Source organism: Equus przewalskii, chromosome 9 (assembly GCF_037783145.1).
Source record: "Equus przewalskii isolate Varuska chromosome 9, EquPr2, whole genome shotgun sequence".
NCBI classification, from domain to species: Eukaryota; Metazoa; Chordata; class Mammalia; order Perissodactyla; family Equidae; genus Equus; species Equus przewalskii.
The window spans coordinates 71516863-71530660 of NC_091839.1; the positions used below are offsets into that span (position 1 = coordinate 71516863).

At 38.3% G+C, this 13798-nt stretch overlaps 1 protein-coding gene across 7 annotated transcripts in view; it reads left to right on the forward strand.

The window, feature by feature from the left end:
- NKAIN2 (sodium/potassium transporting ATPase interacting 2) overlaps window positions 1-11781 on the forward strand; it is a 928721-nt gene extending 916940 nt beyond the window's left edge. For 4 of the 7 annotated variants that reach the window (XR_011522093.1, XR_548477.2, XR_011522094.1 and 1 more), the window contains 3 exons: window positions 5041-5122; window positions 5768-5856; window positions 9324-11781. Coding sequence is in view for 3 of the 7 variants with exons in the window: in XM_008542782.2 (XP_008541004.2) it covers window positions 5041-5122; window positions 9324-9333 (92 nt within the window). In the remaining 4 variants the exon portion in view is untranslated. The remainder of the gene's footprint in view (window positions 1-5040; window positions 5123-5767; window positions 5857-9323) is intronic. The other 3 variants (XM_008542782.2, XM_070556969.1, XM_070556968.1) reach the window with 1 other exon arrangement.
- The last annotated feature ends 2017 nt before the right edge of the window (window positions 11782-13798 follow it).

A 13798-nucleotide genomic window follows, 5' to 3' on the forward strand; every position in this document is an offset into this window, starting at 1 on the left:
CTAATTCTAATTCAGGCCTTCAGTAATTCCTCCGTCTTTCACATTTTCTGATAAGCATTGAAATAACATAGACAATAGCCAAGTGGCTGTAAAGAAAACATCCCTCCTTACTTTGAAAAACATCACTGTAATCAGAGTTATGCAAGATGGGGCTGAGAATATAAATAATTTTCAGAAGAAAGGATTGCTTAAATGTTTATATGGTGTCCTGCAGAAGTTATCAGACTCAAAAGAAATGAACTAAACCTTAAAGGATGCTGGCCTCATCCCCTCTTAAAGATATGTTACAGAAAACCAAAGCATCTTGTTAGTAACCACCACCTGCAAATCCAGCACAGGTGGTTTTGCATGGATTACTGTTCCCGTGGGGATACACCTAGCGTATTAGATTGGAGATGAGACGAAGATGGAAGAGTAAATTTTCTAGAGAGAACAGAGGAAAGATGCTGGAGAATAAAGAACAAAGGGAGGCATCTACAGCCAATAAAAGACTCAAAGCAAAAACTCAAAAACTTTTATTAAATGAATAATATTAAAAGAAAACAAAAGCCTGAAGATTTTAGACTGAATCCAAAATGTGATGCAAAACCTTTGATAACCTTCCAGGAATTTACTGGAATGGCATGGATAAAAAGCAGAAATCACTTTTTCAATATACTTAGGAGGGAAAGAGACTACCTGGCTTCTAATCCCATCCTCAGCTGTTGTGTATCCCCAAGCGATCAGGTAAATCTGTATTTATCTGTAAAGTGAAGATAATTGTTGCTACCCACCTCACAGTACTATCATAAAGATAAATGATGTCACCTGAAAAGGCTTAGGAACTATTAAGTATTTTGCAATTGTCAGGAATTTATTTTGTTTTTATTTTCAGGAATTAAGGAGATTCCTGATTAATAAAAAGTATTTTTTTCTAAATAATACAGAGATAAGCTATGAGCCGAACATCTAGTGCCATCACAATTACTTGCAGAAGGACCGGTCAGATGTTTCATGACCCCTGTTGCTCAGAAGTTTTACAGGATGCAGTAACCTCTTCAGGCCTAAATAAATATGATTATATAAAAGAAATAGAAAACAGACCAAAGTCGCATTAAGGGTATTTCAAAAATTTAAGCTCACCCTAGTAATTCAGTTTTTTGAGAGAGAAAAAAATAGCTTCTCCTACTTCTGCTCTTCACCCACATGGTACCCCAAAGATTTCCAGATGGAGTTAAAGCCCCTTTCTGCAAAAGGCACTAGGAATCAAGTCTATCTACTCTGACCACCATAATCCTAACTGTAGTGGTCAGTTGGAGCCAACGTATTCCTATTTCTCTCCCCGAGGTCTTTAGGAAGACATCTAAGCAGTTTCTGAGGATGAATGAATGTGGAAATGGACCTTACGCATTTCCTTGGCTGTGAACTCAGGCATGTATGTAAAATATGCTACAGAAAATATGCCCTTTGATTCTGGTATAAATTTGAATGTCCCCTCATGGGTGAAATGGTAAAAATCCACCCTGGTTACATTCAGATCCTCCTCTTTCCTCATCTTGGTTCTGAGTGTCCTGCTGCTGGATCCTCTTCCACAGCCCAGGCTAATCTAAATGATCAGAATGATCAAAACAATCACAATCCTTCCATCAGAGCTTTAGAGCTATTCTCCCCAATTGGGCAGTTGTAGCCAGCTCTACCAACCCACACACGAGACAGAACATGGCTAATAAGAGCAAGCCTCAGACAACTCAAGCTCCATCACAACCCATGTTCAAGACACACCTCATTTCCCTTCTGGCCTTTTCTCATGTCTTAGGAAAGTATTCTTTGCTCCTGACTCAAGCTTTGTTTCCCATTTTTGGTCCTGGTTCTATCCATTGGTCTTGAAGATTCATCTTGGTTTCTTCAGGTTTTTCCTTAGCTCACTCTACAGTTGTCGGCTTGTAATTACCATCTGGCTTTTTCTGCCATCCATCTCAAACCCCCGGGAAATAAGCTAAGGAGATATTTCAAAACAACAACACTGATAAACCTGAGCTTGACTTGGATCTCAATTTCAGTGCAGGAGACCTTACTGTTTACATTCGCCCTGATCTTGATCTAACGCCCTTTATTCTCCAGCACCAAGGTGGGACCACGCTACTGAAAGGGAACCTCAGAACAAGGAAACTCTAATGCTGTGAATACTTTTCATCAAGCTAGTCCTTAATTAAGTCTCAATGTTGACAAGAGCAAAACCAAATGAATGGGAATTTAAGCACTATCTGCAACGAATCCCCAGTCAATATTTTCTCAATATGTCTCAATATTGGACAACATTTTCTCAAAACACCAACTTTAAATATAGTCACCATTCAATTATTGTATAACTCTTCTGGTACCATTTACATTAGCTAATTAGCAAATGTGGGCAATTCAGAAAATAAAAGAGATTCACTCTCTTTTAATTCATCCTCTATAAAATATTCTTGTATAGTTCTATAGTTGTCTCAAATTAAACATTTTCTGTCTGTCTTTCTCCTACAATGTGTGGCTTAGAAGAATTATTAAAGAAAATCCTGAATTTTTTCAGAGGCTTTTAATTTTCTCCTTCCATACAATATGTCTCACCCAGAGCTCTACATTCCTTATCCTTTTTATCCTCACACTAATTGTATGAGATAAGTATTACAATTCCTGTTTTAAGAGATGTTAAGTGATTTGTTTAAGGTCACACAGCTGGCAAGTGGTCAAAGCGGTATTTGAACTCTGATCCTTCTAATATCATGGTCTCTGTTCTTTTCATGATACTCACTTTTGATGAGAAGAGAAATTCTGCTTCGATAAAAGCATTTTCATGCTAAGAAGAAATGAGATATTAAACCATAAAAAGACATGGAGTCACCTTAAATGCATAGTACTGAGTGAAAGAAGCCAATCAGAAAAGGCTACATACTGTATGATTCCAACTGTATGACATTCTGGAAAAGGCAAAACTATGGAGACAGTAAAAAGATCAGTGATTGCTGGAGGTTAAGGGGGGGTGGATAAAAAGCGAGAGCACAGAGAGTTTTTAGGGCAGTGAAACTACTCTGTATGATACTAAAATTGTGGACACATATTATTATACATTTGTCAAAGCCCATAGAATTTAAAACACCAGAAGTCAACTCCAATGTAAATGGACTTTGGGTGACGATGTCATCTCTGTGTAGGTTCACTGATTGTAACAAATGCACCTCTCTGGTGTGGGATGTTGGTAGTAGGGGAGGTTGTGCCTGTGTGAAGATGGGAGGGTATATAGGACTCTCTGTACTTTCTGCTCAATTTTACTGTGAACCTAAAACTGCTCTAAAAAATAAAATCTAATAAAAAAATTCCCTACTAAACAAACAAATAGACATCATGGACTTTACGTTACTTCATTCCTCGCTCTAATTCCTACCTGTAGCACTTAGGATGTTAAAAAGAGAACAGAAACTAGTCAAAGCTAAGCCCAAGTAAAAGTAAGGTTATCCTCTGGCATCCTAATTCAGCCTCTACTTCCATTTCTTTCTCCCGCCTGTCATCTATCTTGTCAGCCTTCTGTTGTCTTGCCTCTTTTATCCCCATCACACAAGCTCTATATCCAGGAGGAAAAGAAAAAACAAAAGCAAAACTTTTTCACTCTACCTCTTAGTATTCAGTGTCCCAGCTACTATTGCTTCCACAACTTAGTGATGTAAACCATTTATTATGCTCCTGGATTCTGTGGGTGAAGAACCCAGACAGGGCACAGTGAAAATGGCTTGTTTCTTCTTCTTTTTTTCTTCTTCCTCTCCCCAAAGCCCGCCAGTACATAGGTGTATATTCTAGTTTTGAGTGTCTTTGGCTGTGCTATGTGGGATGCCGCCTGATGAGCGGTGCCACGTCCACGCCCAGGATCCGAACCACGGAAACCCTGGGCCACCAAGTGGAGCACGCAAACTTAACCACTTGGCCACGGGACGGCAGCAAGAATGGTTTGTTCCTGATCCCTGATGTCAGGGGCCTCAGCCAGGAAGACTCCAAGTCTGGACTGACTCAACAGTTTGGAGCTGGAATCATTTGGAGGCACTTTTTCTCATACGTCTGAGGGTAGACGCTATCAGCTGGGACCTCAGCTACCCTGTCAGCCAAAATACATATCCACGGATTCTCCATTCATCTCTCCACCTGGGCTAGTATGGGATTCCTAGTTTGGGCATGGGGGCTGTGTTCCAAAAGAGAACATCCCAAAAGAGCAAAGGGAAGTGCATGACATATGATCTAGCATCGGAAGTCACATGGCATCACTTCTACCATACTCTACTGGTGATCAAAACAGGCACAAAGGTCTACCTAGGTTCAAGGGGAAGGGACATAGGCCCAAACCACCAGATGGAAAGAGTGTCAAGGTCACATCGCAAGCAGATATGGAATAGGAGATATTGTTGCAGCCATTTTGGATAGTAAAATCTACCACAGTAACTCTCGTTATATGTTATTTACTTTAAATATCTAGGTATGTTTTGCATTTGAATGTTTGGTTAGACTTTGCTCCACATCTTTATTTCTGATTGTCTATTTCAGATTATAAACCACATAATGGCAGGGACAGCTGTGTTGAGTGAATTTACATGAGCTCCATCGCAGCACCTTGTACTTTGACAATCATAGTACATAATATTGTTACTAGCACTGCAATTGATGATAGATACATGCATTTGAGCGATCATTATTTTTTACATTTGTAATGTTTTGCAGAAAATTTCCATGCTAACGAAAAAGACATACAGCATCTTTAATGTGCAAGTGAATTTCTGCTCCAATTATGTCCTGGATGCTTGAGAGGAGTACATAATTCCTTCTCCCAAGTAAATAGATTCTTGGAAAGCAATAGTTGAATCTAACAGTTGGGGAGGGAGGGAATCACTATCTTGAAGGATTTTTTTCTGCACAATTAGTCACTTTGAGTTTAATAGATTATTAAAAGGTTTATATTAGTAACCTGTGTGAGATCTTGAACGTACATGTTTATCTCTTCTGAAAAGTTAACTAATGAAGGCAATTGTCCCTTTTCAGTTGATTTCATAGGTGGCTTTGACTCTTATGGCTATCAAGGCCCTCAGAAGACATCTCATTTACAACTACAGCCTATGTACATGTAAGTGCTTTACTTTGGAGGTGTTCTTCTGGGATACTGAAAGAGGATTAAGTAAACGTCATTGTGCACAAAATAGATGCATGCGGCTTTCCTTCAGTTGTTTACTTCCAGTATTTTCCCTTCTATTAATATTGTTTTGATTGGGATAATTCTAATAACATTTCCTTCATAATTTTCTTAAAATTTAACTTATCAGAAATGCCATCTCTAAAATAACCTTTAGTCATGGTATTGACTCTATGGCTAAAAAACCTATATAATATATGGCTTCTTTGCGTTAACCCAAAGTTATATATTTTGAAAATGTTACAACATTGTAGGTGGTTATATGTAACTATATAAACCATATGTTCTGGTTTTCTCAAGATAGTCTCAGTTTACGTGGGGTGCCCTGGTATATTATTACCAGCACTCATTACTCCCGAAAATGTTCTCGTTTGGATGATAAGTGATAGGTTATCACCCTAGTTATACAGTGTTAAAAATATCAAAAACTGAGCAATAATACTCTTTCTCTAGCATTTTTCTGCTGAGAAAAGTGAAAATGAAACCAGAATATTAACCCTGAAACTTATCAGACCCTTAACTCTAGCACTCAAGAGAGCAGACAAACAATCAAAGCCTGATTTTTATATCTGTGTTTAGGCAAATTCCCTTGGATAACAACTGATAACAAATTCTATATATCAGCATCAAGTGATATGCTGAATTGCAAGCGAAGATCAAAATAGAAAGTAAGATTCCAATTCATTTTGAAATGTGAGCTTCTCTCTTTGAAGATATGTGTTTGTCGTCGTTGTCCTCCACCATTGAATCATTTTACCTTTAGATATTGTTAGTGTGTAGGATAATAAATGGATTTTTGGAGTATTTCTCCTCCAGAGAGATTAAAGTAATCTTTATATACTGCTTTTAAGCTTCTCTTTAAAAAGGGAATAATCGATGCATCATGCCTGCATTTTTCTTTGTGTCCCTTGTGGTTCCCTGGAAGCATTTGGTAACACCACTCATAAAAAAGACTTTATCAGTTCAGAAATCAGCCAATACTGTGTGTCATTCAAAGCATTCCCTCTGTAAACGGTACCCATACATGCCCTCTTTTACACCCCCACAACCAGTACCTTAATTTGGGCATTCATTGCCTTAAGTTTTTCAGTCTCTTTCTTACTTTGGAAACCCTATCCCATTTTCCATGTGGCTGCCAAATTAATCTTCCTGAAATACCACTCTGATAATTTGACTCCCCTGCCCCAAAACTATCAATGACTCCCTATTACCTACTGAACAATGTCCAAACTCCTTAGCATAGCCTGCAAGTCTACTGTGATCCAGCCCCAATGTTCTGTTGAAATATTATCCTTCTCTTCAACTCTTAATAACTTTTGAGTCCCAACCATACGCAGATAATGCTGGGAAACACTAGGAAAATGTAATGATGAATAAGAATTGGCACCCGTCCTCCTGAAGCTTCAAATCTACTGAGGACATAAATAGTCTAATTTCTCCCCTTAGCCATTTTTTTTTCCAGACAAGCTAGAATTCTTGCCTTTTGCAAGTATTATATGTATTTTTCCAATTGTCCATGCTGTTCTCTTGACACCAAACATCTCTTTTTCCAAATTCTACTCTGAAACCATACTGTCGTTCAGATTGTATCTTAAAATATATTTCCCGTATAAAACATCTCTTTTTCCTCTGATATTTCTCTTTTTTCCTTTGCCCTGTACTACAGTTGTTTTCTATTTATACCGTATGTTTCCTATCCTCCCAGAAAGACTTGACAGCTTAAACAAAAATTAAAAGTTATAAATCCTTTAAATTCTTTACCATTCTTCTCAGTATTGTATCATAGCCTTGTGTAAAGTGTTCTATTAAAAAGCAAAGGCAAAGCAGTAAGGAGTAGTGGTTAAGACGACCTACTGAAGGCAGACTGCCTGAGCAAAAATCCTTCATGACCTTGGACATATACCTTTATTTGAATAACTTTATTTATTCTTGCCAAGTCTAAGTGTCCTCGCCTGCAAAGTAGAGATGACAGCATATGTACTTCATATAGTTGTTCTGAATTTATATGAAATAATGCATGTAAAGCATATAAAACATAAAACCTGTCACATAGTAAGAGCTTACTAAACAATTTATCATTAGTTGGAACAATGCTTATTTTAACCAATATTACTCATGGAAAGACTATCAAGTCAGAAATCAAACATATGCTATATTTCATTCCCAAAGGATTTTCTCTGTAAACAGTATACTACATACGAATCAGCCCAATAACATGTCACAATATGTTTGTGCTCAAGAGTAGATCAGAACATCTACAAGGCTTGCAATTGCTCGCTTCGGACAATATCACATAACATTTTTATCACATAGTATTTCATTATGTTGGTCAATAGGAATGATCAGTGAATATGATCAAGCTATAATAAATTAGATGTAACCCCTTATGTAAGGACCAGCTATGATAAAAACCTGAGAATGCTATTTATAATCAAGTATATGGTTTCAAATCCGGCATTTATAATTCTAGTGTCTTTAAAGAGGGGACTCTGCAAACTTAATATCCAGCATTGAATTCCTGGAGGACAAACCTTCCCACGATTGCATTAAATAGAATCCTTTAAATGCCAAACCAAAAATAATAAAAATACTTTTTTTCTGCTTACTGTCTGGGAATGGTAAAACTATATGAGAGCTTCCCAGTTTCACTGCCCATAAAATAAGTTAAATGTTTAGTGGAATTCAAATTTAGGAAGCTAGAAATACTTAAGGTATACATCAAATCAGCCAAAATACCACTACCATCCCTTCCACAAAGCACCCCCCTTCAAATACTAGAACAGTAAGGTTTTATTTTACAGTTGAGGAAAATGAACCAAGAGAAAGAAAAACAGTCACACAATTTGATTATTAACCAGTTTTCCTGACCCCTTGGTTCAATGTTTCTTCCAAATTCTCAGACGGACTGTGAGTGTGCGCTGGCATTACATCCCCCAATTTTTAATTTATTTATTTGTCCTTCTCCACGCTAACGTAGCTGCCATGTTTCCATACCTGCCTGCACCCCTCCCCTTTTTCTGCATTCCCTTTCTTCCCTTTTCATAGGATTTCATGTGAATTTCATGGGATATAACGTGAAAACATTATACAGTGCGGAATGAAGGGCTCTTTCAACTTTGGAGCCCTCAAAACCTATTATTGGAGAGCCACTGCCTACTCAAATCCTATGAAAAACCAAAACTGATTCACACATAACCCTCATCCGCTGCTGAAAGGCAGAGACCTGAGCGTCTCCCGTGTCTTTGTCCTTTGGGGTGTACCTCCTCCTGTCAACCTACCATAAATAAGTGTTGTAAATTAAGAGTAATTGAACATCATGGGCCAGTTCAAGCACTCTAACGATATTGTATAGCAACTGGAAATAAAAGCTGTTCCTTAGAAGGAAGCAAACACTTAAAAGCAATGTGCACTTTTAGCTGTGGGGGTTCCATTATCCCCAGCAAATCTTCTGTGGCCGAGAGCTTGGACAAAGCTTTGAAAACACTGCCCTTACTGATTTCCATTCACAGCTATGTTTCAGTTCCTGTAGTCAATCAATAGACGGTCCTCTATTTTTTTTTTTTTTTCCGTTAAGTTGAGTGAATGTTCTTGGCCTGTAATTCTTTAGATGATCTATAATCCATCTAAAAAGGAAAGGTTTTCACTCGTTTTTTTCTTATAGTTTGGTAAGCCTCTTAGAAACAAATAATAGCTACGAAGTTGCTGCACAAAAACATTCTCGTGTCCACAGGTTAATTTTCTAACAAAGTAGCTGCTTTGACGACCTCTGACCTGTGTGCCATGGCTCGTGTGGGTCTGTCTGGGCTCCCTGCAGCATCAACTGTGAGAATGTCTCATGGTCTGTTAGACAACATTTGAAAACATCACATTCTTTTTGGTAGCCTAATTGTACAGCAATACATATTCATTTCATTTGTCCCCAGAAGTGGATTTTAAATTACCATGAGTGGCCTTTCTATCCAGGAGGTCACACTGAGAAAAAAAGAAAAGGAGAGGAAAATTGTCTATTTTAAGCACAATTGGGGCTTGGACTTCATTTTTCGGGGGCGGGGTCTTGTTCTTGTGCTTGGCGGTGGGGCGGAAAGGTGCTGAGCTCTCCCCCTCAACTAAAACCTCTCTTCTCTCCCTCTCTTAGGTCGAAATAATACAGATGGCTTCAGTACGTCGGCTCCTGGACCTTTCAAAGAACTTGTTTCGCAGTGGCCTCCTGCATTTTATGAAGAGCAAGAAGCAATTGAGTTTAAATATACATACATATTTACAAAACAAACATAAAGCTTCCATACTGGGACACACACACACGCACACACACACACAGATACAAACACAGGCACACACCAATTCCTCTTGGCCTCCTCTTTCTAACTGAAACAGACAAATATGCAGGACAGGCCCATTTTGGATTTCCTGAAAGCAGGCTTCTTTCTCCCAGGCCTTTGGAAAGTTCCTAAGGAGACATGTTGGTGCCCTCTGCTGGCCGTCACTAACTCCTCCGCAGCCCAGCCCGTCGGCCTCTGTGAGCTGTGAAGTCATCCAGGGCACATTAGTTTGAGAGCCCTGTCTTCTGCACTCCATACGTCTTGATAGCACCATGGTTATGTAGGCAAGGTAATTGCAAAAACCACAAACAAAACACGCCATGATGCCCTTGTCACCCAAGTCCGAATGGCAGGTTGTTGGCCCTAAAGGCTGTACCGTACATACTTGCCTTAACCCACCTACGTTGTGCGCCCAAGAATCTCAGTGCAGACATCCCCGAGTCACTTCCTTTAGGCTAACACACTGCTATTAATTCCGAGTGGGTTCCAGTCTGTGTGTTTCATGTCGAGGAACAAGACTGCTTAGCTCAGCAGCTCCAGTGTGTCTGTGTACGAAACCGCCAGCTGTCAGCAAAGTGCTTTCCCATTGAGCCTCCGTGGTGGCCAAAAAGAGACAAGTAACAATAACCACAACAACAATAATCGTCATCTTTATAATCCTTAACCATGGTCTTCTGATGGGGTTGAGTGGGACAAAGTAAAACTTATTACTCTACTAAACTCCTTAATCTACTGGAAGCAGAGAGCAGCAATGGCTTAACTCACTGATTGTATTTATCGCACTCTAGGTGCTTTTAAAAGTATCTACAAATGTCTTTTACTAACAGAAACAGCTGTGGATTTCTATCGACAGAGGCCAACTGAATATGTATTAGCTATGTTTACTCTTTTATATCTAATTCAAATTGAAGACCCTATGTAGGTGAACTTTTTTTCCTAACTTCAGCGTACGAGATTATTTTTTGGGTGGGCGGGGGGAGCAATAGTTACCTTGGTGAAATATTTGAGATCTCTTTGTGGTATTCGGGGGATCTGTTGCGTGTTAGAGTGTATTTTAATCCTCCTGTATTATTGTGGCAGAAAAACTGTGCTGTTAACGTAGTTGGCAACAAGATGCCTTTGGAAACTTAATAGTAGATCAATGTGTTTATGGAATATTCTGGATTCCTGGGAAATTTTGTTCTATATATTCAAGCATTATTTGGTTTTCACTAGTGGGAAACATAATTAGCTCAGGCTTGTCAGGAACTCAGATGAGTCATGGTTTTTCTTGGATCCACCTGAGACACTAAAATCAATTTTTTTTTTAACTAATACATCATCCTTAAATGCGGTGAAATTCAGACTTGAAAAGTTACAAATTGGCATGGAGCAACGTTTTCTCTTGGTTTCTATGAAGTTTAAGTTATTGGGTTAACCTACCTTGGACCTTAACCCATCCAGATCCACATAAACCAGTCCCATTACTGTGTTTGCATGGATGTCTGTGATATACACACATATACATTTGAAAATGATAAAGGAACAAAGGTTACTACTGGAACATAAACTACGAAAAAAGGTTCCAGCTCTTGTGCTTGAATTTTCTCAGTGGTTTGTATATGTTTGTCCATACATACACTTATAAAATATCCAATTAAATCATGTCAGTGAAACCTCATATGATAATTTTATAGTGACATGCATGTTTAACGTATGAGAAAACTATTTACCAATGTATTGTCCTTTGATTCTTAAAATATAAATACTATACATGCCAGAAACTATTCTAACGTGACTATTAATGTGACTATTAAAATGAGGTTTCACTGTACATTCATGCTGTGATGAGATTCCACCTTCTAGGACGTGTATATGGATAGAGAGTTCGGTGCACAAAGATTTAGCCCTCATATTCCTGCTTTGAGTTGCAGCCAAGTTACCACCGAATCACTCCGATCATCACCACCAAAATTTTCAAAAACAGTTGTTGACTACTAAAAAGTAATCAGTGGACAGGTCTTTTTTTGAGAGCAGTGAGCACAGTAGCGTGATTATATCTGGAAAAACACCTAAGTTGTACGGCTGTATCCTCCTCAAAATCCGGTGAAGAATGCTATTTTTCTAGGCTGAGCTTTTGTTATAAACCTAATATTCAGAAGGCAAGAGTTACAATCCTGATGTGTCTTTTTTTTCATTTTTGCGTTTGTTAATTCTGAATGTATTTTTAACAGAGTGATTTTTTTGACTTACTAGTGTAATTTGCATTTTAAAAATAAATGGAAAAACCGTAAAGTTTCCGAGCCATCCCTGAAAGCCCCTGCTCCTTCCCACTGTGTATTTGATTATGTCATTGACAGAGAAACCTTATTAAATTGACATGAAGGCAATGCTGATGTCCTATGCTGTGCAGGGATGTGACAGCAGTAAAAAGAAATTGCCGGGTCACGGCACCATTTGAGCTCAGTCACAGGTAACACGTGCTTTCATTATCTCCTGACACTAAGGGTTCTTCTACAAGACTGCCTGGAATATACTCGCTGTCATTTGGAGAACGTTTTTTTCCATCTCTCTGGAATTTAGAGTTAGCATCAGGCTAATAGCTGACAGAGGTGTTAGGGCAGTCTGTTAAAACCTTTGTTTAACCTAGGTAGGGTTTTTCGCTTTTTATAGGTGAAATTATGAAAAATAAAACAATTTAAGATCCTCATTTATTGCTCTTTGATGACATAGTCTTTGATGACACCTCTAGTGAAACATGTTGGGGTAGGATAGACAAATAGAAAAGGTTAACCCCTGGCATTTTACAACCATAATGTCAGCTAAGGTTCACTATATGGACTAAAGGGATGGAGGGCAGCAGAGTTGGGCTGCTGGTGGGGTCGTGCCCTTCCTCTCACTGCACACAGACACACGTCCGCCCCCAGAAGCCAAAATGCTGAAGTTGATTGAAAACAAGGAAGGTTTTGAGGCAGCATTCCAAGAAGTTGAAGATCACCCTGTAGTATTTGACTTCTTGGCCACATGGTGAGAGCCTTGTAAATGATCAAGGCTGTTTTCACTTTTGTTCCCTGTGTGACAGTTTGCTGATGTGGGTTCACTGAAGAAGATGTGGATGGTTGTCAGGAGGTCTCTTCATACTGTGAGATCAAATGCATACATCTCAGTTGCATATAACGAGACCAAAGTTAATAGAGCAATGATTTATATACCCTGAAGAAAAGATTCCTTCTTCTGGAGTTCTCAGTTAAATAGGGTGTGCAGTCAGTAAATAACAGGTGTTACCTAGCAAGATCTTGATCTGAAAACTATTAAAAAACATAATCTCTGATACAGTGAAGCGAATAGCCAACATTCCACTGTACTATAATAAGTGGACCCTTTAAACTCAGAAATACAAATTCATTTTAAATAGGTCACATTGTAGAACAAACTTGTGAGATCCAAGCCCATTCATTATAGAGACAATAAACTAAGGAACACAGAGGTTAAGAAATTACTCAAGATTACCATATACACTGAAAATGCAAATAACTCACCATTCTACGACAAATTCTAGTATGTGTACTCTGATCAGAATAGAGGAAAATAAATCCCAGACACTATTAACTGGCCCGGGACTGTGTAAATCAGAATGAACTCTGACATGGAAGACCCTAAAACAACATAAGATCATAAAATGCTTCTGAATTATTGCGTACTCAGTTCAGTATAGTCTCAATGTTAAATATGGTTTGTTACGTTATAGTTCTTTTAAAAACCAACTCATACCCATATGTAAACATATACATGATATATTTTTGTATATTAATGCATCAATTATGTTCAGTTTCAGGGTTAGAGGTTTTTCTACTTCTTTTATAATACATTTACGAACAGCTAATATTTGAGAGCTAGATCTTGATGTCAAGATCCTTAAATTATAAAAAATGAAGCCCCCGTTTTTCTCACCACCTGTGAGTCTTTGCTTAGGATCCATGTTCAATCCTGTTTACATTGCATTACATCTACCTTGCATCCACTCCCAAGAAAAGAGAGAACAAAATCTGTGATTGATACATTATGTCCAATTTCAATAGGGTAGCATCTCGAAACAATCACTTTTGCTAGCTATGAGAGTAAAATCTCTAAGACTTTTATATATTCTATGTCTTTTAATTCAACAAAAACTTCAACTAGATAATACCTTCAAGGGTCTCATTTACCACCAAAATCTGCAGAAGTGTCATGAGTCGTGATTGCCAATGACAACAAAGAAAACAAAGTGAGTTCCTCCTGAAAGAAATAAAGGCAGATCTTTTCACATTCTCTA